This window comes from Camelus ferus, chromosome 3, assembly GCF_009834535.1.
Source record: "Camelus ferus isolate YT-003-E chromosome 3, BCGSAC_Cfer_1.0, whole genome shotgun sequence".
Classification (NCBI taxonomy): Eukaryota; Metazoa; Chordata; class Mammalia; order Artiodactyla; family Camelidae; genus Camelus; species Camelus ferus.
In genome coordinates this window covers 96,638,695-96,666,607 of record NC_045698.1, presented here as the reverse complement: position 1 = coordinate 96,666,607, position 27,913 = coordinate 96,638,695, and the positions used below count along the sequence as shown (strand labels likewise).

The 27,913-nt window shown below is 39.6% G+C and overlaps 1 protein-coding gene, 1 long non-coding RNA gene and 1 other non-coding gene across 3 annotated transcripts; 2 read left to right on the top strand and 1 right to left on the bottom strand.

Moving 5' to 3' along the window:
* The first annotated feature begins 2,876 nt into the window (after nucleotides 1–2,876).
* On the top strand, nucleotides 2,877–17,784 carry HSPA9 (heat shock protein family A (Hsp70) member 9). Its single transcript, XM_032476846.1, has 17 exons — nucleotides 2,877–3,066; nucleotides 4,399–4,457; nucleotides 4,689–4,776; nucleotides 5,615–5,796; nucleotides 6,551–6,675; nucleotides 7,219–7,292; nucleotides 7,375–7,481; nucleotides 8,007–8,169; nucleotides 9,180–9,272; nucleotides 12,411–12,620; nucleotides 13,695–13,922; nucleotides 14,655–14,759; nucleotides 15,275–15,392; nucleotides 15,808–15,902; nucleotides 16,291–16,383; nucleotides 16,565–16,705; nucleotides 17,024–17,784. Exons 1-17 carry the CDS (start codon nucleotides 2,986–2,988, stop codon nucleotides 17,099–17,101), a joined length of 2,040 nt encoding a protein of 679 aa, XP_032332737.1. The 5' UTR covers nucleotides 2,877–2,985; the 3' UTR covers nucleotides 17,102–17,784.
* Nucleotides 12,505–27,840, bottom strand: LOC116662728. The gene is made up of 3 exons (XR_004318737.1): nucleotides 27,401–27,840; nucleotides 18,991–19,064; nucleotides 12,505–13,168 (listed from the first exon to the last, which is right to left on the bottom strand). It is a non-coding gene; the product is annotated as an uncharacterized LOC116662728 (long non-coding RNA).
* Nucleotides 13,001–13,071, top strand: LOC116662844. The gene has a single exon (XR_004318934.1). It is a non-coding gene; the product is annotated as a small nucleolar RNA SNORD63 (small nucleolar RNA).
* Nucleotides 27,841–27,913: the final 73 nt, after the last annotated feature.

Below are 27,913 nucleotides of genomic sequence, written 5' to 3'. Positions count from 1 at the left end.
GAAGGAAAAAAAGCAAATTCTTAGGAGAACCACGTGAGTAAAGAGAGAGGTGAGGAGAATACAGTTATTCCAATTACTCTACTTGCCCTCCTTATCATATGCCACAGAGATATAAAGTTTTCAATTTCTATTTTGCTTCAATGTTTAATACTATTTATCATTCCTCTCAACGTTCTTTATTAGCACCAGTATATTGTTTTAGAACATACAGCTCTTAAAAATATGGGTCATTAGCTTGTAACTTTGATGGCATCAGGAAAGTACCTCTGAGGGAATGAAGAAAACAAGAGAAATGAGTGTTAAGTAGACTAGTGAGGATAATATAATAATAGATAACAAGCGAGAATATGGAGGTACTTTTTTTTGGATCTGTATAATATATAACCAACATTTGTTTCACTTTTGTTTATTTTTTTACTCCTAAAGAAGAACTAATAAATGGCCGCACTTAGGCTAACAGATGGTTTATTCTTATGTTTGCTCTTAAACTGGCTAACTAACCTGACAGGTTGCTGTTTTCAGCTCCAGGCCCATTGTTAAAATGAAGCTATTAATTTTATTGTCTCTGCTTTATTCCAGTAATCAAAAGCAATAATCATACTTGATTCCTGAGTTGTTCTCCAGGAAGGTCATGGAACTGTAACCTTACAAAATAGCCTGAATTATCAAGAAGATCATGCCTTTGGTGCTTATAAGACAAAGAGATCAAAAGAGTGACAACTACTAGCCTCTACAGAATTGGTAACCATGTTGCCACTCTGAGTCTTATAAGAAGGAAATAATTCTGCTGATCGTTATCGATGCTTTATTGTTTAAGCTATGACTATATAATCACCCTGCCACTTCCCCTAGATGGGTTCAGTTTAAAGGCACTAACCTGCTGCAAGTTCCCTTTGCCCAGCAAAGTAATAAAGCTGTCTCTTTTCTTCTATGCTCTAAAATCCTGTGAGTTTCAGTCTGGCTCATCAGGGACAGGCAGAGGAGTAGGGGTTGGTGGGATCTTTCAGTAACACTCCCACTTCCATCCCCTTCACAAGGTAAACCCTTCAGTTACCTTCTCTCCCTCCCAGACTTCCCCCAGTATTTCCTTCACAATTCCTCACACCGTGGCAGTGATGCTTGTGTAGAGCATCTTTCTTTTTTGGAACAGGATTTCAAAACTTTAAGGACAAATTACTTCATTTTTAAAATCAAGGCATTCCAGGATGTATTTGTTGAATCAATGAATTAATTCTATCTTTTCCCTACGAAACCGAGCAGAACCTTGTTCCCGCCCGCCCCCCTCCCCAAGGTACAAATCCTTTCTCAATCACCTTTTTTTGTTTGTAGGAAATAGGTTTCATTCAGCCTGCCTGGCCTTCCCCGAGTTCCAAAGGACAGATAAAGAGTTGCTGATCAGGGAAGGGAGGGAATGCAGAAACAATGGAGGAAGTCAAGAAATAGTGTGTCCTTGGAGCAGTGTCCCGATTCCTCCTTTAGGAACATACATAACAATACCTTTGAGTTCTGCAAGAACCAAGGCCCCTCCACCCAGGTGGAGGATGGTAACTTCAGGCTGCACAAAAGATTCCTGAAGCACCACCCTGTTGTCTCACCACTAACCAATCGGAAGAAAGTCACACATCCAGCAGCCCTCACCCCAAATTTTGCCTATAAAAAACCCTTACCCCTGCAGGGTTGGCATGCTCAGTGGTAGAAACCGTGCACAAAGTTGTGAGTTCAACTGCCAATACCTCCACTTAAAAAAAAAAAAAAAACACCCACAAACTCTTCCCCGAAAACCATTAGGGTAGTTCAGGTTACTCCAGCAGGAGCCAACCATTCTTCCTCGGCCCTGCAATAAGCCTGTTTTCCAAACTCCGATCTTTCCCTTTGTTTGGCCTCACTGTGTCCAGCACACGAACTTTTGTTCCGTATCACTTACCAATTGGAAACTGGTCACAGCTGAGTAGTCACTGACATCTTGTTACAGGACCCACACCCTCTTGTAGCAACCAGCACAAGGTTTTGAGATGGGCCTGAGGATCAGTGAGGCCCAGCAAAGCCAGGCAAAAGACATCCTGAACTCGGGGTTTTTTTGTTTTGTTTTGTTTTTGTTTTTTTTTGTCTTGATGGTCTGTACGGGAATTAGCCTGTCAGGACCTAAAGCTCTGTGAAAGAAAGGCTGCTTTAGTAGTTCAAAACCTGGGGTCCCTATTGTAGAACACAGTAAGAATTTGGCTAAGATCTGCATATACTGGTGTATTTCAAGATACTACATCAACTGGCAGCCAAAAACGAACAAAAGAAGACTCCGAGCAATGAAGGCTGTTAAACGAGATTTACACAGAACAAAGGCCCAAGACAAGATGGCGCCCTCCCTGAGGAAGAAAACGTGAACTCACGCGGAGCGTGCACGCGCCCCAGCTCGCCCTGGGCAAGGCTCAGGCCAAACTCACGTGAGCTGGAGCGTCCTATGACTGCTGTAGACTCCACCCCTGTTTTTCGTCACTCCTTGCGCACATGCGCGCCAGGCCCTTAGCAGGATGCCAGTTGCGCAGGCGCAACAGACCCCTCCTCTCACGCAACTGACGCAAGGAGACTGTAATCCATTCGCAATGTATCCCGTGTGACCTTGAGTCTTTCCTGTCTGCGAGGACCGGGGTTGTCCAAGGTTTTGCCTTATACCGCTCTTGGCCCACTCCTCTCTCTCTCTGAGCCCAGACCTGCCCCAGCCGGCAAGGAAGGACACGCTTTTTCCAACCATCATGCTACAAAGCATATTAGCTATACATCCTTACTCTGGGAGCGGCGTTCAAGTATTCTTTGATCAGGCAGCGCGGGCGACGCCTCAGCGGAAGAGAGGGCTTCTAGGCACAACGATCAACCCCCGCCCCCCACCCCACGTGGTTGGAGGTTTCCAGAATCGTTAGCACCACTGCTCCGCGCAACTCCTGGCCCTACGAGCGCCTGTTTGTTGCCTCGTACTTCCACCATTTAGCAGCCATGATAAGCGCGAGCCGAGCCGCAGCAGCCCGTCTCGTTGGCGCCGCAGCCTCCCGGGGCCCCACGGCCGCCCGCCACCAGGTAAAGAACTGCCTGGCCTTTCCCAAGGGGCTTACGGCCTTGGGACTCAGTGTGGCAGGCCGCGGCCTTCGGGGTCAAAATCCTCCGGCGCAGACGAGGAGAGATGGGAAATAACGGACCTGCAGTATTCAATGCTGCAGGTTGAAGGCCTTGTTAATGGTTTTTCCCCGTGTCTCTGGTCCTGCTGAGTCACGCCCTTTGCGAGTTTTATTCCTTGAAGTAGCGATTAGTGGTCCTGACAGTTCTTTTGTGACTGATGAGACAGCTTTTGTCTTGAGGGCGAAAGACGTAATCTGGAGGGAACCGCTGCTCTAGTTTTTATCTTCACCTATAAGTAGAGGGACGATTAATCTCTGTAAAATAGAGCGTGGAAGGACTCCGCTGCTTTGATGTAATGAAGGAAGGAAAACACTTAAACAATTAATTGAAAATCAAAGTGTGATTTTTTTTTTTTTTGCTTAGGAACATTTGACTAGTTAATTCCCTAGCATCTTTAGTATAAGATTGTCCTTAGTTATTTCAGAAAAAAAAAAAAGCAAATCACGAGAAGGCCACAGACTGGTTGCTCATTATGGTGTAAGACCAAAAACATACGTTTTGAAGGAATAGTAATTGTGTCTCCTTGCACTCAGGTTGGGTAAAGGAAGCTTGGAAGTAGCCTGAGGCGACGTTGTAACAAGGGTCTTTTATCCTGATTGGAGGTCGTTCCTGACAATTTTTTTTCCCTGTATTTACTCCATAGGATTTCTAATTCTACTCCTTAAAGTAGTTGCTTGGCGAGGTTGGGGGAAATGTCTGGGTAATTTACATTTCTGCCTGCAACTCACATGTTTGGGGCTTAGATGGACAATGCTCCTGATAATGAAGTTGAGTAATATTTTGTAACGCTTTTTTGCTTCCCCCAGGGATATTTGGTAATGTCTGGAGGTAATTTTGGTTGTCACAATCTGGGTAGTCCTATTACTACTAGATTCTAGTTGTAAAGACTCAGGATAAATACCTGCTGCTAAATATCCTAAGGTGTACAGAACAGCCTATGTCCCAGCGAAGATTTTTTTTGAAATCAATAGTGCCAACGTTGAGGGACCCTTTGGTAATGTAATTCAGGACAATTTTATATCTACTTAATTTTATCTGACTTACTTGGAAAATTTATACCTTATTAAACTTGTTATTACAATACTTATTATACATGAAATACTTTATACATGGAGCTGCTTGGTTAAGTGAATGAAAGTCAAACTTTCATGTGTTCTGAAGAATGATTAAAAAACAAGCCCAAGCTTTCATATGTAGTTGATGGCTGATGCAATTTTTTTTTTTTCTTCAAAGGATGGCTGGAATGGCCTTAGTCATGAGGCATTTAGAGTTGTTTCGAGGCGGGACTATGCGTAAGTGTAATTTCATTTCTGTTAAGAGATAGTTAAGTATTAAGCCTCAGAGCAATAGTCTTTAAATCTGTGATTAACTGTTCCACTGGGAGGAAAAAAGGAAACATCTATATTTATTTATAGACTGTGTTTTACCACAGTAGCAAATGTTACTTTTTAAAGTATCTCTACAAGTATTTTGGTGAATTCTATAAGGGTAACAATAATCTTAGCATTTTAAATGTCTTACAGATCAGAAGCAATCAAGGGAGCAGTTGTTGGTATTGATTTGGGTACTACCAACTCCTGTGTGGCAGTTATGGAAGGTAAACAAGCAAAGGTGAGTATGATTGGAAGTTCTGGATCACATAGTGGTAGCTAGTACGCAATCCAGAATTCTGTGTCCTTTGGCTTAGGTAAAGGACATTTTAAGAGCTGCTTTTAAATTCTTAAGACTCTTGTGATGATTCCTAAGGATCTTTGTGCTTAATTGTATGCTGCTGATATTCGAATGTATTTGACTTTGCAGAATTTAAGTGTGTCCTAGTGTAGTGATAAGACTACTAAATTACATCAGGACGCATTGGAAGGATGTGTATTGTTGATTACTTGTATAATTAAAGTCGTGTATTTTTGTAAGTCAGTTTAACCAAGGCTGGAGGTGCAGGAGCAGTCTAGAAGCAAGTGGAGCTCCAAATAACGCCTGGGCTGCATCCTAAGTAAAGCATATTGTTGACTTCCTGCTGTGGTAGAGGCTTTTCCTTCTGAAGCCTCCTTTGTTCCTAAAACCTTTATTCACAACTAATTCTTCTCAAGATTTTGGAGCACCTGTATTTTTGAATTGTTCCTCGGCAGTTTCTTTTTAATTCCTGAAACTTGCGCCTTAACAAAAAAAAAATTAAAAGTAGATTTGATTCTCCACATGGAAGGAAAGATTACCTTGTCCCAACACTGAGTGTGAAATATTTGATTTATATTTATTGATCCTGTTTTTTGGTGGTGGTTCTTAATTATAAGTTGTTTCAGTCTCCAGTGGTACTTGCTTGCTGTATCAGCATTCACAGAGCAGAAAAGCATGCCCATGAAGTACTGTTCTTAAGTGACTATTTTGTGTCTTAATGATTGGTACAGAGACGCTGATGGTGACTGGAACCTCATTCTGTCTTTGGGAGTTTTAGGTGCTAGAGAATGCTGAAGGTGCCAGAACCACCCCTTCAGTTGTGGCCTTTACGGCAGATGGTGAGCGACTTGTTGGCATGCCAGCCAAGCGACAGGCTGTCACCAACCCAAACAACACTTTCTATGCTACCAAGCGTCTTATTGGCCGGCGATATGATGACCCTGAAGTACAGAAGGACATGTGAGTAATAACAAAAATGTATTTATTTCCAAAGGCTACACAGAAGAATCTTACCAGCAGGATCCCTGGGGCAGGCCTTGCCGCTGCCAAAAGGGTCATCCTCAAGAAATCTCAATTCTGCCTTCACAGATTAGGTCTTTGCTATGTGTGACATGATAAATGAAGATTTGGTTAATCATTCCTAGACCATGATAATTGATGTTAAACACATAAGGCAGATAATGGCATAGGCTCCATTGTGTGCTGATCAGGTGTGTTTTTAAGATTTATCCATGTCGTAGCATGTATAGGTATTTCATTCCTTTTTATGGCCAAATAATCTTCCATTGTATGCATACACACTGCATTTTGTTCGCCCATATATTAATGGCCATTTGGGTTGTTTCCACTTTTTGGCTGTTTATAAATAATGGTACTATAAACATTTGTGTACAGGTTTCCGTGTGAACATATGTTTTCATTTCTCTTGGGTAGATACTGGTAATGGAATTGCTGGGTCACATGGTATCTCTGTAATCTTTTTCTAGAGCAGCTGCATAAATCTTTGGTGAGAAGTAAAGTGTTCAGGTTTCATCAGGATGTTTTTACGTGTTAATTATTTCTTTCTAAAAGTTTTCATTAAATGAATTCCTGAAGTTCTCATTTGTTGGCCATGGGCTCTCTTGGGGTGGAAGATGGGATTTCATGGTGTATGGTAACCTAACAGTAGGTCATGCTGGCACATTTTCTCAAACATAACTTTTGTGTCTTTCAGTAAAAATGTTCCTTTTAAAATTGTCCGTGCCTCTAATGGTGATGCCTGGGTTGAAGCTCATGGAAAACTCTATTCTCCAAGTCAGATTGGAGCATTTGTGTTGATGAAGATGAAAGAGACTGCAGGTGAGAGAGAAAGTTTAGTTCATATATGTGAAAGTTCAAAGAACTGGATGTTTCCTCGGAGATCACTCACTTCTGTACTCCATTATCCCTTGGATGAGTCTCTTGTGGCTTTTATGCAGAAGACTTAGGAATGGCAAAACTTTGTTACTCTTTATACTTTTCCCTGCAAATTAAATCTCTCTCCCCAGTTTTCCTAATGGTGGCTTGCTTGCTCTCTTTTCCAGAGGGAAACTAAAAGACTAGGTGACACTTAGAACTTCCCATTTAAGAAACTAGTGGCTCTTTTAAATTTACAAGTAGATCATTGTAGCTGGTGAACCTTAACTAACGTGTTAAAGGTGAGATCTTGGGTTTTCAACCATTGCCTTTAAAATGGGAGTATTCCCCACGAGGTCTCTACATGTTAGATCTAATTCTAAAAAGGCTAATGGGTGCTGTTTGACTTGAAGAGGATGACACTGTTGCTAGGTTACATTAGTAATTGTAGCCTGTTTCATCTGACAGATTCTCATGATTAAATTGTATTCTTTGGTTCTTTTCCAGAAAATTACTTGGGGCATACAGCAAAAAATGCTGTGATCACAGTTCCAGCTTATTTCAATGACTCTCAGAGACAGGTGAGTTCAGTTACCATTCTTATTCAGGAAGTTAATGGTATTGGGATAAAAGGGTGGAAAATGCTTTTTTCTTTTTCTTTAGGCCACTAAGGATGCTGGCCAGATATCTGGACTGAATGTGCTTCGGGTAATAAATGAACCCACAGCTGCTGCTTTGGCCTATGGTCTGGACAAATCAGAAGACAAAATGTAAGTTGGTGTGATAAATTCTACCTAGATTTGTGAAATTGAGTTCTGAATTGGTTCATGAACACTTGAAACTTAGCCTGAATCATCATTTTGATTTCTTAGTGATTGAGCCTTATACTTACACTAAAAATTTAATGCCTTGACCTTCTTTAAGACTTTTGTGGTCTGTTTTTTTCTATTCATTTCAAGATTGTTCCTTTGTTGTTTTTGTTTTTTTGTTTTTTTTAAGTACTGGCTATGGTCATTTTTTTCCCCTTGGTAAGTCTGTTGACAAGTATTCATCCAAAAGAGTAGTTTTTGCTCTTAAAAGTTGAATTAATTTCATTTTAACTATATGTGTGTTTTATATGTTGCTTTTAGGACTACATGTTAAAATATATGTCACTTATGTAGTTATCAACTTTCATAATTATACCCAGGGCGGGAAATAGCCAATATTAGTTATTGAAACTTAGACCCTGTTATGAATTTTGTTCTTGAAGGCTTTTTTTTTTTTTTTTTTTTTTTTTTTTTTTTTTTTTCTAGCATTGCTGTATATGATCTAGGTGGTGGAACTTTTGATATTTCCATACTGGAAATTCAAAAAGGAGTATTTGAGGTGAAGTCCACCAACGGAGACACTTTCTTAGGTGGTGAAGACTTTGACCAGGCCTTGCTACGTCACATTGTAAAGGAGTTCAAAAGAGAGGTTAGTTACCACTGTGGTTAATATGTAGACATTGGGATACTGAGAATTTGTTCAGATTGCTGTTTGCTTTATGATTTTTTTACCCTTAATTGAGCATTGAAAAGACCACTGAAAATGTGTTCCAGTTTCATGTGTGCACTGAACTGTTCTGGTTATTATAGCTTCAAATTGGGAACAAACAACAGATTAAAAGGATATAGTACTTGGTGTTCAGTAGTAATATGGCGTATTATAACAAGGGACTTGAGCATTTTTGGATATTGGGTATCTACATTGGAAGTGAGGTGTAGGAACCAATCCTTTGGAGATACTGAGGGATGACTACAGGTTTCCCCCACTATCTGAAAGTGGAGTGTTCTTACGAAACCTTTCATAAAATGAAATAGCATGAAACAAGCAATTCTCTTAAGACATATTTTGTTAATAGATGCACAGAATAAATGCTCGTGCTCGCAGTGCAAAGCTTTGGTGGCTTGATGCTCAGATGATGAGTGTAGTTCCTGGGGAAGGAGCTTGGTGGTGCTACTCTCGGCATGTGCATTGCCTCTGTAACTGCTAACTGCAGAGCAAATGCTGAATACTATTTTGTGCTTTTTGCCTTTTTTATAAAAGTGAGAATCCTTTTTGAGTTTCATTTGGTTAGTGAAATCAGGTAACTAGTGTAGATCTTTTATAAAAGTAAAGTGGTGTAAAGTGAACTTTTCAAAAAGCGGGGCATATGTATATTGGAAAATGAACTGTGGGAACTCCTTTCTTTGAGCTAGAATTCTATGGAAGCTGCACTTCATAGGATTTCCATAATTGGAAAGAACTGAGAACAGTTCAGCTGTCTGACTCCAGACACAGATAGCCTTTTCAGAATAGGTCTTCTTTTCCCCATAGATTTTTAAGGGTAATAAGTAATTTCCTGTTTCTTATAAAGGTATGGGTCTATTTTGTCTTGTTACAGCTTATCATTGGAATTCAGTATTCATTATCTCATGCACTAATACTGTGTATTCACTTGGTAGACAGGGGTTGATTTGACCAAAGATAACATGGCCCTTCAGAGGGTTCGGGAAGCCGCTGAGAAGGCCAAGTGTGAACTCTCTTCATCTGTGCAGGTGAGAGTGGACAAATTCCAGCAGTCTTGGTGGATCTTTTCATCCTGAGTTTACTTGAATAGCATATTCTAATTGGCATGTCAGGATTTTGGTTGTTTGTTTTTTTTTTCAGCCGTTTTCTGCTTGGTATAAAAAGCTTTTCCGTTAGCAAATGGGCATTATGTTTTTTTATGGATGAACTGAAATTTGTTAAACACCCAAATCAGAGGTTATGTATACTGGTGCCAAATAATTTTATTGAGACCTGAATGACACTGAATACACTTATTTGCCTTAATTTAAAGGTATTGGTTTTAACAGTCTACATTTCTTCTTTAGAAAATGTCTGTTCAGTTCTTCTGTTTTTTAATTGGGGTTTTTGTATTTTGATGTTTCTAATTGTCTTTCATTTAATTATTTGCATCATCAGTCTAGAAAGTGAGCTATGAAACCTGGCTAAAGGCTGGGGTATATGTATTTGTACATGTTTTCTGTGAGCATCAGATTTGCTCAGAATCTGTTTAAGGTGTCAGCTATGTTGCTCCAGTTTTGAGACATTAAGCTTCACTTTGCATTAATCACTAAAAACAGAATAATATGTTAGGTCCAGATCCAGGGACATAACAAGATGGAAGGCAGGAGATCTAATTCTAAGTTCTTAGGTGGCAGCAGGAAAGCAGCCTATGGCTATTTTAGTTGTTTGTTTGATCACCCACTCTGGGAATGGAAGGGGTGTTTGTAGCAGCTGTCTCTGGGTAAAGTGGGTAACCTTTAGTCAAACTTTTTTTTTAAGTAGCTATGAGGAATGACAAAGTTGTACAGGGCCATCCATGAAGTTGTTGGGTATTGCCTTGTCCCTGCTGTCAGAACTTTGCAACACGATGGTTGGGATTGAAACACATGGCATTGCCAGAGGATGGCTTATAATTGACAGGTTTTGGAGTGGGAGGTTGGTTGGTTTTACTGTGGCTGTATCCTATGGATAGGCATTTTGGATGGTTTTCCAGCATTTTGCTATTACAGTAAGGTATATTGAGCATCTTTGTACATTGACATTTGTGCATGTGTGATTGTAAGTCTGTAGGTTAAATTTCTAGAAGCACTTATTACCCTTGTGGAGTTTACAGTATGGTTTAGGGAGGTGGATATTAATTAGAATATTTAATAAGTATCAGAAGTAATGTAGAGGTTAAGACAGACTCTGCAGGCAGACTCCTACAGATTAAGTTTCTGTTTCATTACTTACTGGCTGGGTGACCTTGGATGAATTACTTAACATTTCTGTTTGTTTTCTTGTCTGTAAAATGAGGATAATTAGTGCTACTTTCTCCCTTAGTGTTGTGAGGATTAGTAAATTAGTACATATAACATGCTTATGATAACGTAATAAATAGTAAGTAGTACTCTGAATGTAAATTATTAATGTGGTGTTTTAAAAGGGGGCAAAGTTTATCATTAAAACAGGAAACTCACAGAGGTGTTTGACGTAATAAGGATAGCTTCTGAAAAGTGAGTTGATTGGGCAAAGGTAAAGGGTCAGATTAAGTATGAGGTTCTGGGGTGAGGATGTGAGAAAGTATCAGTGTGGCTGATGAGCAGGAGAAGCATAGAAGATGAGGCTAGAGGCTTTATAGATTAGGGATTTTGTGTCTTTCCTGAGGTGAGTACAAACCACTGAAAATTTTTAAGGTAGGGGCAGTAACATGGTCATATTTGGGGAAGCACACTGAGGTGGAGTGGAGAATTGGGCATGGGGCAGCGCTGTGGCAGTCTGGGTGTGGGAAAACGTTGGGAAGCTAATGTATATTGCAGCACACCTGGTGGTGAGAGAGAAAGAACTTGGACTACAGTGTGGTAGTAAGATACATTAGATTTGAGAGAGAGGAGGGACAAAACTTCATGATGAACTTGCTTTAGAGGGTGGAGAGTCCTGGAGTTTTTCAGTTTGTCACTAACTTGTGTATGAAACTGCACTAATACAGTAACCACACGTGGGTGTTAGAATTAAGAATTTTAAAAATTCCATTCCTCAGTTACACTAGCTACATTTCAAGTACTCAGCCATATTTGGCTAGTTGCTGCTGGATTGAACAGCATGTATAGAGAAGATTCCCATTGCCACAGAAAGTTCTTTTGAATTCCATTGATGTAGGTAAATTTATTTTCTGATTTGGTTTGTTAACATTGTGTGAACAAAGAGGAGATTGTCAGTGTCGTTCTTGAAACTATGTCCAATAACACTTTCTACAGAAAGTGTGTTAACTCTCAATATTAAGCATTTAAATGTCCAGGGTACCTCACCTGAAGAAACGTGGTTTAAGGACTTGTTCCCCTCAGTCTTTATTCCCTGTTTGCCTTGATTTGATGTGAAGTTAGAGGGGTGGCATAAAGTAATTCTCTTTCAGGGGGCTCAACTCTGGGACACCTGTTTCTGGATTTTCCCCCCAGCTTTGTGTATTTATTCTCATCCCTAAGAAGTTAGTGTCTTTATATCTGCAACCTTTTATATAAATCTTGGATGTCTGCATATATAAAGCATATAGTTATTAATTTTAGAGAAAATGCAAGTATGTTTGTGATGTTTAGTAGTGAGTTTTGTTAGTCTGAATAGTCTATCCATGCCTTATTTGGATTTGTGGTTTATTAAATACTAGATGTTAACATGGTGTGACTGTAGAAGTGTTAGTTGCTCTCTGTCGACGTGATAGGAGTAGTCAGTCCTTGTATTTCTTTAGTTTTTTTGTTGCACCTTTCTTAACCATCTTCCTGAAACTTACAAAGCCCTGGTTTGGTGGCACATTACTTGGTTCAGAGCATACCTTTGATATTTTTCTTCATGTACATGGAGTGTTTTTAACTTGGTTGAAGAACACAGTAGTGTGGTTCTTAATGTGTGTGTAGTGGCAAGACAGTTCTTCGCCTCCTAAATGGAGGATTTTTCCTGCTTCTCTATTCTGTTCTTTATTGTTAATAACAGATTCTATAGTATTAACTTCTGGGAATATAAGAGGTTGAATCTTACAGTCACCGTCTTTGGTAGCCATTGATTTAGTGTGTCAGACCCTCCCTGTCGCTTTCAAAGCCTTCCTTTCCTAGAGTGTAGTCTTTCATTGAAGGGATGATGAAACTTAACTGTTTGTCTCCCTGCTTCCTTTGCAGACTGACATTAACTTGCCATACCTTACAATGGATGCTTCTGGACCCAAACATTTGAATATGAAGCTGACCCGGGCGCAGTTTGAGGGGATTGTAACTGATCTAATTAAAAGGACCATTGCCCCATGCCAGAAAGCCATGCAAGATGCAGAAGTCAGCAAGAGTGATATAGGAGAAGTAATTCTTGTTGGTGGCATGACTAGGATGCCCAAGGTATGGACCTGTGGAATTCTTGGCATGGAGAGCAGAGAGGATCAACACATGATTTCTTAAAACACAGCATATGGCTTATGTTGTGTAGGGTCATGAATATGTGGCCTTTCTGTCACACTGACCTGAAAGGGGGATGAATTTTTGTCTTCGCTAAAGAGTTCTTAAAGGGTGTTTTTAAAAAGGATTAGGAAGGGGAGAATGTCTTTGGGGTGGTAGCAGGGAGGATCCTGAACTTTAGTTGTACAGAATTTTTAGGAATGAAAGTTTAAGGTCAGACATCTTAACACGTTGGTACTAACTATTCTCTAGGGGCAGTTTTGGACCTATGTTTTGCAGCATAGTGTGTGAGGTTTCTAATTGCATCTCTTCAACAAAAATTTGTGCAGTGATGCATTTTATCAACACATCATTCTGAAAAGACAGGTGTGTGGAAAACTAATGACTGAGCACAGTACTTGTTGAAGGCGTTAATTCTTCATAGGTTGAATAGAGTTGTCTTGGGCCTTGATTTTTATAATCTTGCTCTGGAGTACTTATATACAATAAATCTAGAGTAAAAAAGAGAAGCTTTGAATCAGACAGATATCTTTATGTTAACAATTAACCCAGGTGTTATTCAGATAGCACCTTTCCTAGCACTAGGGAAATAAGCAGGAGGGGAAACGTACCACATTAGCACCAGTATTGAATTATGGAATTAATACTGCTTCTTTTAAGTTGATTTTTAGTTGATATGTAGTAAAGTACCTGAACCATAAGAATTAAGTTCCCTTGCCTTGTACCTCCTATTTCTAATTTAGAGCACTGTTTGGGGAACCAGATAACAAAACTTATACCAATTGTTCCCAAATTTAAAAGGATTATAAATGAGATACTAGTAAAGTATGTTACCCACATGATGTACTTAACTCATTGACAAGAAATCAACTACAAAATAGTAATTTGAGTAAACACTGGATCTGAAGCAACCTGTCCTGAGATTTGGTAGGATCTTGGGACACATCTGCTGTTCCTCCCTTCTCAGGCAATTGCTCTAAGCAGTGGGTGACAAAATTCTTTTTTCTTGGTGCTCAGGTTCAGCAGACTGTGCAGGATCTCTTTGGCCGAGCCCCAAGTAAAGCTGTCAATCCTGATGAGGCTGTGGCCATTGGAGCAGCCATTCAGGGAGGAGTGCTGGCTGGTGATGTCACAGATGTGCTGCTCCTAGATGTCACTCCCCTGTCTCTGGGTATTGAGACTCTGGGAGGTGTCTTCACCAAACTTATTAACAGGAACACCACTATTCCAACTAAGAAGAGCCAGGTAAGAGCTGCCCCTCCTTACCTTGTCACAGATATACTAGGTTCTGTGAGTGATGTGATCACAGCCACTTCTGTGAGCTTTCCCAATAGTATCTCCTTCACAGGATTGTAATAATTTGCCAAAAAGAGCCTCATCATTTGAGACTAAATTCCTGATTGTCTGTTCTCAAAGGCAGTGAAAAGAATGGCCTGGCTGAGACCTAGGGGAGTATGCTTGTCTTTCTAGTGAATGATAGGAGTTCTGAGATACCAGGCTAGGGGTATTTGGAAAATAGCTTGGCCTTGGATTAAGAATTATTTCCTAACTTTCCCAATTTTTACATCCCCCCCCAAATTATAGTTATTGCTATGTTGGTGCGATGACATATTCCCATTCTGAAGAAAAGTATGGCTATTTCGTTACTGTGAGCACAAAATACATGTCCTGTCTGACCCATTTCCCTAGATGAGCATATTTCAACCTCTTTTTATAGCTTCTTCTCTTGAGGCCTTCTGTGCTAATGCTGCATCTTTGTACAATGCATCTGCTTAGCTGAAACAATAGCTATTGTATGCCCTCTGGCTGTGCTAATCCTACTCCTGTCCTCTGTAAAGACATTAAGCCTTTGTTCTGAACACGGTGTACATTAGCACTCTTCCATAGTCGGGATGTGAATTTCTTCCTTTGGTTTGCACTTTGCAACGGAGAGTAGTTTAATCAGGCTGCCAACTCAGGAAGTTTCCCTCTCCCTAGGTGTTTTCTACAGCTGCTGATGGACAGACTCAAGTGGAGATTAAAGTGTGTCAGGGTGAGAGAGAGATGGCTGGAGACAACAAACTTCTTGGACAGTTTACTTTGGTAGGTATTAGGAGTCCTGACTATGCTTCTCATTCTTTTCATAGTAAAGTTAGATTACTCCAATTCCTAACATTACCATAAACTACTGATAGACAAAGCTGTCTTAACATAGTTCATATAACATAGTTCATAAACAGTGCTTATTTGAAGAAATTTCTCATTACTACTTTTAAAGACATTTGATGATGTTACTGGTTTCTGTCAGCATTGTTTGTTGCTTCTTGGTAAGATGAACAATAGAGAGGTTTGCTCTCATTCACTCTGTCTCCTCTGGTACATGCAGCCGTTATGGTTACTTGCTATATAGTTAACCTTCACTGGTATGAGTTCTTTTTATTTCAGGCAGCAATGAAACTACTGCCCTCACTTACAAACTTGTGTTTTTGTACATTTAATTAAGTGAAGGTTTCACTTGTTCCTTCCCAAGTAATTTGTTCCCCAGAAGACCATATAGGTTTTGGAAATGGAGCGCTGGACCCCTTTGTGAGAAGAGCTTACTCTGGTATTTATTCTAGATTGGAATTCCTCCAGCCCCTCGTGGAGTCCCTCAGATTGAAGTTACATTTGACATTGATGCCAATGGGATTGTGCATGTTTCTGCCAAAGATAAGGGTACAGGACGCGAGCAGCAGAGTAAGTGGTCTTATTTATCGGACTGTAAGAGTGAGGTGAGGGACTTCAGAGTTCCTCTCTGTGGGCAATTAGACCCTCTTGTTGTGCACCTCTTTCCCCTAGCCTCAGGGGAGGAGGATGAGTCCTCTTGCCCCCTTTCTCATAGGTTATGAGTCACATTAACAAGTGTGTTTGTTCCCCAAAACAGGCAAGCACCAAGCCTCTCGACTGCTGAAGTTTTGGTAGGCAGGACAATTGGTCTTTGTATATTTCAGGCTCTTGGTTTTCTTCTGCTTATTATAGGACAACAGGATATTCCTCTTCATAATCATTATCAAAATTGGCTACCCTGAGCAGGAGGATTTTTTTTCTTAAGAGGAGGAGGAGGTATATAATTTTACCTGGGAAATAATGAGGTGCCTTCTTTTCACTACAGTTGTGATCCAGTCTTCTGGTGGTTTAAGCAAAGATGATATTGAAAATATGGTTAAAAATGCAGAGAAGTATGCTGAGGAAGACCGGCGAAAGAAGGTGATTACCTGGCTCACTTAAGTGTGGAATTCTGTCTTACTTATTCTCAGTCTTCCCATATCAAAATTTTTATGTTACAGAATCTAAAGTCCTTTAAAAGACATCTCAGACAGTGATTTCTCCCTCTTGCTGTTTTTACTCTGTAACTATGCAAATTAGTGAGTTACTATGTATACTTAGTTTGTTACCATGTATACTACTGAGGACATTCAGCCAACTGGTTGATTGGAAGTCTTCATTCATATTACATTGCTAGGGTAATTAGGTTTATTTATTTACTTTAATGTAGGTACTGGGGATTGAACCCAGGACTTCGTGCATGCTAAGCATGCACTCTACCACTGAACTATACCCTCCCCCTTCATACTACATTTTAAAATTCTCTTAGGAACGAGTTGAAGCAGTTAATATGGCTGAAGGAATCATTCATGACACAGAAACCAAGATGGAAGAATTCAAGGACCAATTGCCTGCTGATGAGGTAAACTCTTAAAATAGCTCGAGAAGTTGAGAGGCAATGTTACCAGTGCCAGTGAAATTTGTTTTTCTGTGTGGGTCTTGATAGGAATTTAGTTTTTAAATAAACATTTTTGAATGTTTTGCTGTGTGTTATGGAAAAAGAAACCCAGATAAAGTGAGTTTGGCTTTGTTTTGTTTTTAAGTGCAACAAGCTAAAAGAAGAGATTTCCAAAATGAGGGAACTCCTGGCTCGAAAAGATAGTGAAACAGGAGAAAACATAAGGCAGGCAGCATCTTCCCTTCAGCAAGCGTCACTGAAACTCTTTGAAATGGCATACAAAAAGGTACAAGGGTGTTCTTCCTCAATGAGTATTTTGCTCCTAACTTGATGTAACTGCTATGGATTATTGTCACTGATGGCTACTACACAGCCATTTATAGAAATGGGAGTGTCGGAGTTGGAAATATCCTTCCTGCTTTCTTTACTCTGCTTTGGGAGGGTGAGGTCAAAGGGAAGGAATGTCTGAAACTACCAACAGTGTACAAGGAAAGGGGAGGGAGAGTGGAATAGGCAAGATAATGGCTCTTTGATTTTTAATGCATCAGAGAGCAAACTGTCAGCTTTAACATTGTATGAGTGGCTCTCAAATGTTTTCTTACAGATGGCATCTGAGCGAGAAGGCTCTGGAAGTTCTGGCACTGGGGAACAAAAGGAAAATCAAAAGGAGGAGAAACAGTAACAGCAGTAAACTTTGGAGTTGAACAACATGTTATGCTTGGGAGTGAAGGGATTTCCTGAGCAGAAATGGGCAAACTTCAGACTTTTACTGTGTTTTTGCAGTATTCTATATATAATTTCCTTAATATGTAAATTTAGTGACCATTAGTGATCATTTAATGAGTGACAATCCCAACAGTACAAAGTTCACAGTGTTCTGTTCCTAGCCTGTCACTATTTTTCAGCTGCATGTAAATGGAGGGGAAGATGATTTACTGATCATTAGAAAGATTTAACCTTGTTCTGTGCTGAAGTAGCCATATTTTCAAGGGGTGAAACCATCTCACACACAATGAAGGTAGTCAGGCATAGACCTGGAATGAGACCACAGTGGGATGGGATCCATCTAGTTAGCTGAGTACTACTGTACCAGCCTGTGTGTATAAGGGATTCTTCCGCTGAGTCCCTGCAAGGCAAGTCAGCTGTGCCATGTTGGGAGGTAGGGCAGGGGAAGCTAGATTAATGGAAAACTAAACTAGCTGCTATTTATGTTAGGTCTAGCTTTTAAAACAAAAGGCTCCAAAACTTTCCTGTGGCATACTTTTCTAGCTACCCTTTGGCCTATGTCTGGTATCTGTATCCTTGATTATTGTTCTTTTTGATCCATTCTGGATTTTTTTAAAAATAAATAAATATGAAAAGCATCTTGATCTCTTGTTGGTGAGGATTGAAGCCCTGAGATTCAGCTTCCAGAATAATGGCATGAATCACATTTCCCAGTTTCTGACCTAGAGTCTAGTGGGATTTTTCTAACTGGCTAAAAATATAGACAAATTCAAGATTTAATAAGTATCACCAAGGACAAGTTTGGTTCAGGAGGGTTTTCTTTTCCTTTCTAGCCCCATCTGAGGTTTGGAATATTGAAAACCAGGCCTCATGTTTTCAAGCCACTTTGTGCTCTAAAAGCCTAACCAGAATTGGCTTATAATGAAACATGTCTAGTATTAAGTCCTAAGGTATGACTTCAATGGCTCATTACCAGGAACCCAGATTCTATACTTCTGCTTTCTCATCATTAGCGAGCTTCTTTGTCATAAATTCTCATGTAGTTCTTAAGTATCACATACTAACTTCAGAACCAGAAAGGTGACTAAGCATTATTTCTTAAAAGTTTATTTCTTTAAATTTACCTCTTAGAAATTAAGGAGATTATTTACATAATTACATTTTTAGAAAATAAGTATTTGGTCAACACTCATTTAAAAGCTTCTTGTGATTCATGTGAAAAATGCTAGGCTCAAGTTTCAGCCACATGAACACTTGGTGGGAACACTGTGGGATGTGCAGTGATTCTTTATGAAGGACTGTTCTGGGGCATGCTGGGGAAGATAATTAGCATCTCTGGTAGGCCCTTGCCCACTAAATGCTTCTAGTGTTAACCAACTGTGATAACTGAGCCCCTCAAGCATTTAAAGCTCTCCAGTTAAGAACTATTGGCTTATATCATTCAAGATTCATCCTTGAGATCAGTGAGAGGAGGGAACCAGGCATCCCCTGAACAAATAGGTTCTATTAGGAAGGTGGAAGAAGAGCTACTTGGGTAGACACCCACAGATACTGTCTCAAGCTGCCCCGTGTGTAGTATACATAGCAGTTACCTAGCAATAAAACTTAGCGCAGCCTTGAAAGGCAAAACCAAATTTAAATTCAGGTGCATTCTTCCTTTCGTGGTGACAAATGCTTGATAGGTTTGAAAAGGAAAACTTGGGTTATTCCCCCAAGTAGTCTTCCCCAGTTAAAAACTACACCCTTGCAACTTCAGTGTTTTCCCACAACAATTAGCAGTCATTATCACTTTACCTGCCCAAAGCTCTTCCCTAAGCCTACAGGCTTCACTACCTTTCTCCTTACCTTCCAACTACACTTCCACATTGCTGGGACAGTCTTTCCCCAGATTTCCACTTGACTCATCCCTCATTTTTTTCCTAAGGATGTGAAACATAAAACAGTTGTCTCTGTCAGGTTCTTGTCATTTCATATCCTTACCCTACCCTCCATAACAATTATTAACCACCTAATTTGTTCTCCCCCCACTGCTATGGTCTGAGTTTTTATGTTCAACTGCCCCCCCATCCCAATTCCATATGCTGAAATCCTAACTCTTAAGGTAATGCTATTAGGAGGTAGGGCCTTTGGAAAGTGGTAGGTCATGAGGATGGAGCCCTCATGAATGGGAGCAGTGCCATTACAAAAGAGGATACAGAGATCCATGATCCCATTCTGCCACATGAGGACACATTAAGTCTGTGACCTGGAAGAGGGCCTTCACTTGACCATGCTGGCACCATCTCAGACTTAAGCCTCAGAACTGCAAGAAATAAACTTTGTTTATAAGACACCTAGTCTGTTATTTTGTTACAGCAGCCAGAATGGACTGAGACACCCACCAGAATGTAAGTTTCAGGAGGCCAAAGACTTTTTTTTGCTCACTGCTGTTTCCCAGTTACTAGAAAAATGCCTGGCACATAAACACTCAAATTGTTTGTCAAGTCAATTGATCTCTCCCACTTTGAAACTCTGGTTTGGTTTCTACATTTTAAAGATAAAGGTCTTATTTTTGAAGTTTATGTGTAAATTGTACTCTTCATCTGTCAAGAGTACTAGGGACAACAAACCAAACCTGGAATCTAGAATTTAACTGGTTAAAGATTTTTAAAAATATTAATTAGAAAAAGAATTCAAGGGGAAATTAATAGTAATGTTTAGAGGACTGAAAATGTGGCCTGAGGTATCCTGGGGAATAGGAGTAACCAGAATAAATTTGCAACTTTCTTTTAAACTTCCTAGGTATAAAGTCCAATTCTGATGCTGACTCATCTATGTGATCTTAAAAAAATTTATGTTGCTATTTGCCCAAGTAGGGTTGATTTTTTCCTCAACTTTTTATTTCTAACCCATTCTTAGAAAGTCTAGACACATACAAACACCTTTCACCAAGATTCAATTAGCATTTTGCCACATCTGCACTTTCACACTCATGTACTCCCTCTCCATACATATATTTGTTTTCTTAACATAAGACACTTCAACCTAAATATCTCAGCACTCATAAGAACAGAACATTCTCCCCACAACTATTAAAATCAGGAAATTTAGCACAGATATACTATTATATATAGTCTATGTTAACATTTTTCTCGTTGCCTAAATAACTTTTTCATCTAAGGTCAAATCAAAGATTACACATGGCATTTAGCTGTTCTTTTTACTAAGAATAGTTCCTTTGCCTTTTTTGTCTTTTCATGACTTGACATTTTTGAAGGGTACAGGCCATTTGTTTTACAGAATGGCCCTTTGTTTGGATTCATCTGATGATTTCCTTATGTCCAGTCATTATTGGTAGGAACACCACACATGTGTGTCTATCAGTGCATCAACCAACAGGGAGAACAAGATGTCAATTCTATGCTTTGTTCCACGTCTTCATTATTAAGATACCTTTAATAAGTAATCTTTGGGTGTGGCTTAATTTTAAGTATAACTTTTTTTTTAGTAAAAGATTTATTCAGAGAAGATACATACTCCATAGACAGGGGGCAGGCTGTTTCAGAAGGCAAGAGAAAGGCCACGAGGTGTGGGAATTGGTGTTGAGTTTAAGAGTGCGGTCTGCCTCACTCAGAAGGGAGAGCAGCTTAAGTATAACATTTATACTAGAGATTCTATAGCAAGAAGGAGCAGTCAAGAGAAAAGCAGAATGGAAGCAAAGAGACAACACAAATTTTTAAAATAAACTGCTTCAAGCAAAGACCCTTCACTATTTCAAACACCACTGTGACTTCATTCTCCAGTCCCAAGGCTGCTTTGTAAGGCCTATGTATTCTTTCCTGTCCTCTAGTCTCAGAAGTACAATGAAATGAGTGAAAGCCCTAGATAGAAGACTATAATGTGACCTACATTACTCAGTCTGTGAACAGCATGGAGATAACTTAGCAGTTACGGAAAAAACACCTAAACACCATTTCAGTAGGTCAAAAGTCAAATGCCAGCAATTTTGTATGATTAAACCTAATACAATGCACCATCATCACACCCATCTCTGCTGCAGTAGGTCAGGAAACAGAAATCTATCTTCACACTGAAGAGAAGACTGTATCTGAACCAGCCTTAATAATTACAAGCCTCAACTCTGAGATAACAGGAAACAGGAAAGTAAAATGTTCCACCGAAATCATAAGTTCTTAAGCAATTAGACTGGTAAGATAGATTGATTTCCCATTTAGGAAATCTCTGGTTCTTTACCCTTTTTTGGTCACAAGAGTCCTTCAAGAAATTAGTAAAAGCAATGCACCATTTCCCCAGAAAAAATAATATTCCCAATTTTGCATTTTATAGTGGCTTACGGACCCTCTAAAATCATGTGGACTCCCCACTCCCTATCACCGCTGCCCCAAGTCTTTACTCCTTGGGTGAGGGGCTACCAGTCTAACTGCTTAAATTCAAGTTATACCTCCCTGGTCTGTGTCCCCCTTTCCAGTGGCTGTTTTCTCAGTCTTGCCTTCCCATTTCTTAGGTATCCTTGGTATACCTTCTATGAAGCCTTCCCATTTCTTGCCTTCCCACACTGGTAGTTTCACTCAAATTCTTAACATCCTTTTATTTTTCAGTTTTTGAATGTTCAACTCAGCAACTTAGTATAGCTTTTATTGTATTTTCCCCCATCTTCCCTTGGATTATTTTGAAGCAAATTCCAGAAATCGTTATTTTCTCTAACATTTCCGTATATACCTCTAAAAAGATTATTCTATAAAATAACAGTCTCACGATCACATCTAAAAAAATTAATAGCAAAAACTTGAATGTTCAAATTTCCCTAATTGTTTCTTAAATTTCTGAACTGTTAGTCAGGAACCAATAAAGGCCACACCCTATATTGGTTGATATGTCTCTTTTAAACTATAGGTTTCCCTGTCTCTTTTCCCCCAACTTTGCTATTTGTTTAGAAACTGTGCCACTTGTCCAGTAACCGCCTACACTGTAATGATTGCATCCCTGTGATGCCATTCAACATGTTCTTCCAACCCCACTTGACTGATTCAACTTCAGCTTTCTTACAAGATTAGGTGGTGTGTACTTTGATCAGAAGGTACATAATTCTTGTTGGCTCTTTTGTGATGTTAACCAGTCACTGATGATCATTACCTAGATCTCTAATTGCATTAAAGGTATACTATTGTACTTCTATCTTTTCTTCATGTTTTAGTTGGAATTCCTCTGTAAGAGGTAAGAAACTTACCCTCTTAACAAGTAACTAGTTACCCTGAGATACAGTTCATACAGGGAAAGCTTCCTTATGTACCGGTTTTTAGAATGAGTTAGTTGTGTTGTATTAATCGAAGGTGAGACCAATGAGATTTCTTGGGTGTCTCTGTGAACTCATGGATTCTAACTTATTTTATGTGTTTCAATTCATTGCAATTGTTCTTACTGATGCTCAAATTGTTTTAACTTTGGCCTATGGGAGCCTCTTCCTACTGGCCCTTAACTTTGGCAAGGCCTCAGTAGTCAAGGACAGTCTCTTCAATAAACAGCATGGGGAAAACTGGACAGCCACATGCAAAAGAGTGAAAATGGAACACTATCTTATACCATACACAAAAATTAACTCAAAATGGATTAAAGACTTACATTCACATAAGACCTAAAACCATAAAACTTAAAGAAGATAATATAAGCAGTAAGCTCCTTGACATCAGTCTTGGATTTCACATCAAAAGCAAAAACAGCAACAGCAAAAATAAACAAAGGGGACTGTATCAAATTAAAAAACTTCTGCAAAGCAAAGGAAACCATCAACAAAATGAAAAAGAAACCTATCAAGTGGGGGAAAATATGTGCAAATCATGTATCTGATAAGGGATTAATATCCAAAATATATAAAGAAACACAACTCAATACCAAAACAATAAACAATCCAATCAAAAACTAGGCAGAAGACCTGAATATGGATGTTTTTCCAAAGACAGACAGATGGTCAACAGGTGCATGAAAAGTTGTTAAACATCAGTAGTCAACAGGGAAATATAAATTGAAACCACAATGAGGTATTACCTCACACCTGTTAGAATGGCTACTATATAAAAGGAATAAAGAGTGTTGGCATAGATGTGGAGAAAAGGGAACCCTTTTGCAGTATAAGTGGGAATGTAAATTGGTGCAATTACTATGGAAAACAGTGCGGAGGTTCCTTAAAAAATTAAAAATAGAACTACCATTGGATCCAGAAATTCCATTTCTGGCTGTTCATCCAAAGAAAATAAAAACATAATTTGAAAAGATATATGCACCCCCATATTCACTATAGCATTATTTACAGTAGCCAAGATATATAAACAACCTAAGTATCCACCAATGCATGAACGGATAAAAAAGATCTAGTGTATATATACAATTGAATACAGCCATTAAAAAAAAAATTCTTGCTGTTTGTGATAACATGGATGGACCTGAGGGCATTATGCTAATCAGACACAGAAAGACAAATACCGTATCATCTCACTTATATATGGAGTCTAAAAAAAAAAAAAGCTCATATATACAGAGAACAGATTGGTGGTTGTCAAAGGTAGGGACGGGGTAGGTGTGGTAGGGGGTGACCGAAATGAGTGAAGGGAGTCAAAAAGGTACAAACTTCCAGTTATAAAATAAATAAGTCTTGGGGATGTAATGTATAGTACGGTGGCTGGAGTTAATAATACTGTAGTGCATATCTGAAAGCTGCTAACAGAGGGAAGCTTAACAGTTCTCATCACAAGACAAAAATTATTTAACTATGTATGGTGATGGATTTTAACTAGACTAATTGCGATCATTTCACAATATATACAAATATTGAATCATGTTGTATATCTGAAACTAGTATGATGTTAAGTGTAAATTATACTTCAATAAGAAACCAAAAAGTCTATCGGGGTATTAAAATTATTATTATTTTTCTTAAAAAGACCACAGTAGTCTTTGTTCATTTCCTTTCTTACTGATACAGCAAGATGTTCCAAGGTCATTTCGTTCATTTCTGCCTCAGTCCTAGAAACAGCTATTTCTCCTTTTATACTGTTATGTTTAATATTCCTGTATCTTTTTACCCCTTTTAAAAGAGACCATAAACTTAAGGACTGCACTATATCATCCTAGTGCTAGAAAGAAAACTAGTACATGATACATACTCATGGAATTGAACTAAAAGATTAGCATCTGTCTAGGTATTCTACAAGGATCTCTACAGAGTCAAAAGGCAGCACTGGAAACATTACCTCCTCCCAGGGTAGTCCAAGGGCATGGCTCAATCTCACCCTGCTAATTATTCGTGTTATGGGAAGACCTACTCCAGCTAGTGAGCGCTCTAGAATAGGGATTCTAAAAGAAGAAAAAGTTTTTTTCCTAGAACTGAAAGGAGAAAAAACAAAGAGTTCTCTATGTGCATTATTTTCTTAAAGTTGGAAATAATTATAGGGTAAGGCATTTAATGGTCAAATCTGCTTAATTTAACAAGACTATAAATTGGTGTAAAGATGTCTGGTCATCTAGAGAGGAAACTGCTGTCACTCCTTAGTTGCAGTCCCCCTTCCCAAAGAAGGGTTACATTTTGCCACTAGGTGTCCACAAGGGAGTGACACCTTACACTGGCTTTCAAGTCACTTTCACACACATCTGCACTACATAGTTAAGCAACTGTGTCAGTTTACACAAATTTTAAATCCTTTGAATTTTATATTATACCATATAATTTAGGTCTTCTTCATTGCCTTTTACTTGCTGTAAGACTCCTTTATTTAAAGATGGAATCTAAAGAACTGCATTCCTCAAATTCACTAATACAGTTAGGGATATAAATACCTAATATTTAAAACTTCAACTCTGAAAAGTTCTGATTTTCTCACAATCATTAACACACCAGCCACTGAAGCAAGCAAAAACATCCCAAAGACCTATTTTACTGGCTCCCTCTTCCCCCAGGAGGGAAAAATCCCTAGGAATTGGGCTTTGGGTTCTTCCTTTACTGTCTCAAGTTTATTTTCTGCTGGAGAATGATGAAGTGAGTAGTGTCACAGGTCCTCAAGAGATGAATATAGAAAAGAGTAGAAGAGGACAGAACAAATTAGGAGAAAGTAAAAAGAGAACTAAAATTCATTGGTGACACATGGTTGCTGTAAATGGTACTAGGAACTTCACACAAATAATTTAATCCAACAACAGTCTCACAAAATGGGCAGGATCTCCATTTTACACATAAGAAAATAGATTAACCGAGATTTAAGAAGTGACTTGCTCTAGGAGCAGAGTCAAGGCTCAACCCTAAGGCTTCCTAGCTCCAGACTTTTCTTTAACAACCCCACTGACTTCCAGAATAGTCAAAGGGTAAAGCCGTTATCAAATCTTTCCACAGTGATCCCTTCCCTGCCTTCTTCACTTTGGCTACTCATACTGGCCTCAACATTAGCAACCAGTTATCTCATTCTATACCTAACAGCACTTTGTTTTCAAGCTGCTACTGGTGTTTTCAACATCAAAACAATCCATTCTTCTTCTTTCCCCCATATCCCCACCTATTAACTAGGAATGTCATCTATACCTCATATTCAACATTATTACCTAATGTTAGAGCTAGGGAAAAAGTTCTGAGGTCATCCAGAACAAATCCTTCATTTTTCAGAGGACAATTTGTGCCTAGAGAACTTACTTATTCTGCATTTGAGAAAATCTGTATCACCCTTAGATTATGGGAGGTACCTCCTGGACACTGAATGGTCATGGCCCTATTTGAATAGCCTCCTCTTTGCCAAAGCAAATAGCATCCCTGTTCTACTGCTCCCAAATCTCTTCTTCCAGAGATCCATGCCAGCTCCTAACACACTGACTTTCAACTGTAAGTGCAGAGATGGTAAATTTGCAGCAACTAGGTAAGTAAGCTTTTGTGGCTACAGGTAAACAGCCTGGTTTAGAATATTCTAAGAAATAAGCTGCATATCTTGGTAATCACCAAGTTTCAAGGATTCAAACAATAATAAACAGCAGTTCTATCCAGGATCTCACCATGCTTTCTTCAGTATGAATCACACAAAAAAGCAAGCCTGTGAGTTAGTCTAGAAAGCCTGTAAAGCCAACAAACATGGATGTGAAGCAACACTATAAACATAAACATAAAGATGAGCAGGAAAGAGAATCAAGGCAACCTAGTGTAGAAAGTAAGAACTGGGACAAGGGGAATGAAGCAAGGAAAAGAGAGGGACATGGTAAGCACCCAGTCTGTAAATGGTGTTTATGACAACTTAAGGAGGCCCATTACTAAGCACAGTGAATGGCATACAGTAGAAGTACAATAAATATATAATGAGTGAACATACCCTGAAAATTTCAAAATGGAACCTAAGAAGAGATTCCATCCTGGGAATTCATTTGCTGGGGGAGAGAAGACTTGCCCTATAGGAAGTCCATGTCCTCATCCTATGGAAACATAGGTAACCAGGTTGCTGAGCAAGTCCTTTTCACCTTTTTTTGGTCTCAGTTTCCCAGTCTATTAAATGGGAGTAAAACCTCCATCTCCAAGGTATGGACAATGTTGAGATAACACACAAAAAGGATTCAAAGCCCACACAAATGCAATTGTCTGACTGGAATCACCACTGGCATGTCTCATAAGCAATCTCAAATTTAATAAGCACAAGATGAAATTTTCAATCATCCCCCACAACCTGCTCCTTATCTCAGCAATTCTCTGGGAGCCATTCTTGCTCTTCCTCTTCATCCAACCCATCCAATCCATTCCAACCTACAAATACCACTCACATCTTGTGCATTAAGTCTAAGGTACAATTATCTCTCACATAAATTACTGACCTGCTTCAGCACACTAGCTTTTGTAGTTCCTCAGATGTGTTAGGCTCCCTCTTAACAAACTCCGACTCACCCTTTGGATCTCATTCTAGAGCGTTCACTCACTCCTCTTTTATTTCACTCTCACAGCATTCTGAAGTACTTGTGTATTTCCGCAATTTTTTTTCTTATTACTCACAAGTATAAAATCACAAATGGCTATACACAACTGAAAGCTCCACGAAGGTAGGCCCTGTTACCTGTTTGGTTCTCAGTATCCTCAAGAAAACCAGGCCTGGCAATTTGGACCCAATATCTGAATGACTCCAGCTGACGTGAAGAGACATAAATTAGCCAACGAACGCTCCTAACTCAAAAAGACAACTGCCCATTTGATTCAACACTCTCCCCACCTCCACTCTCAGACCAAACCATTCACGGCATCAGATACCTCAGGTCTCCAACATCAGGCAGCCCCTGCTTTCTTCCCCCCAGTAAAGTTCCAGGTCCAAAGTGAACCCCTCTTAGCACTTGGGCGGAAAGGAACGTGCCTCTTTTGTCCCTGCAGGTGGCACGGTCCCGGACTACTCAGAAGTTTCCCAGTCCGGACACCCTGGCGGAGAGTCTGAATCCCAGTCCGCGCAGCCGTGACGCACGCAGGCCCGAGCGCTTTGTCAGATATGAAGCCCAGAAGCGCGAGGCGCTTCACTGACGCTTCTCAGACGCAATTCAAACTGCGCGTCCCGGCCCGAGCGCAAAAGCACATCGCAGACCGTCAGATGTCCTTTCCATTCCAGTAGGTGGGGCGGAAAGGACGATGACCTAAACCCCTCGCCCTTTAAGAAACACCCCCCCGTTCCAGCCAGACTGGGGTCTAAGTAAATCCTCGCGAGAGCCACCTGCTTCCGCTCGCTTCCTGCTCTCGGCTTGCCGGACCGGAAGAAATGAGGTACTTCCCTGCCCC

Bases quoted from the DNA above. Each gene is read 5' to 3' on its own strand.
- HSPA9 (XM_032476846.1), top strand. From the start codon at position 2,986: ATGATAAGCGCGAGCCGAGCCGCAGCAGCCCGTCTCGTTGGCGCCGCA. The intron at 7,293-7,374 runs GTGAGTTCAGTT...CTTTTTCTTTAG, and splicing joins TCAATGACTCTCAGAGACAG to GCCACTAAGGATGCTGGCCA. The intron at 15,903-16,290 runs GTGATTACCTGG...AAATTCTCTTAG, and splicing joins AGGAAGACCGGCGAAAGAAG to GAACGAGTTGAAGCAGTTAA.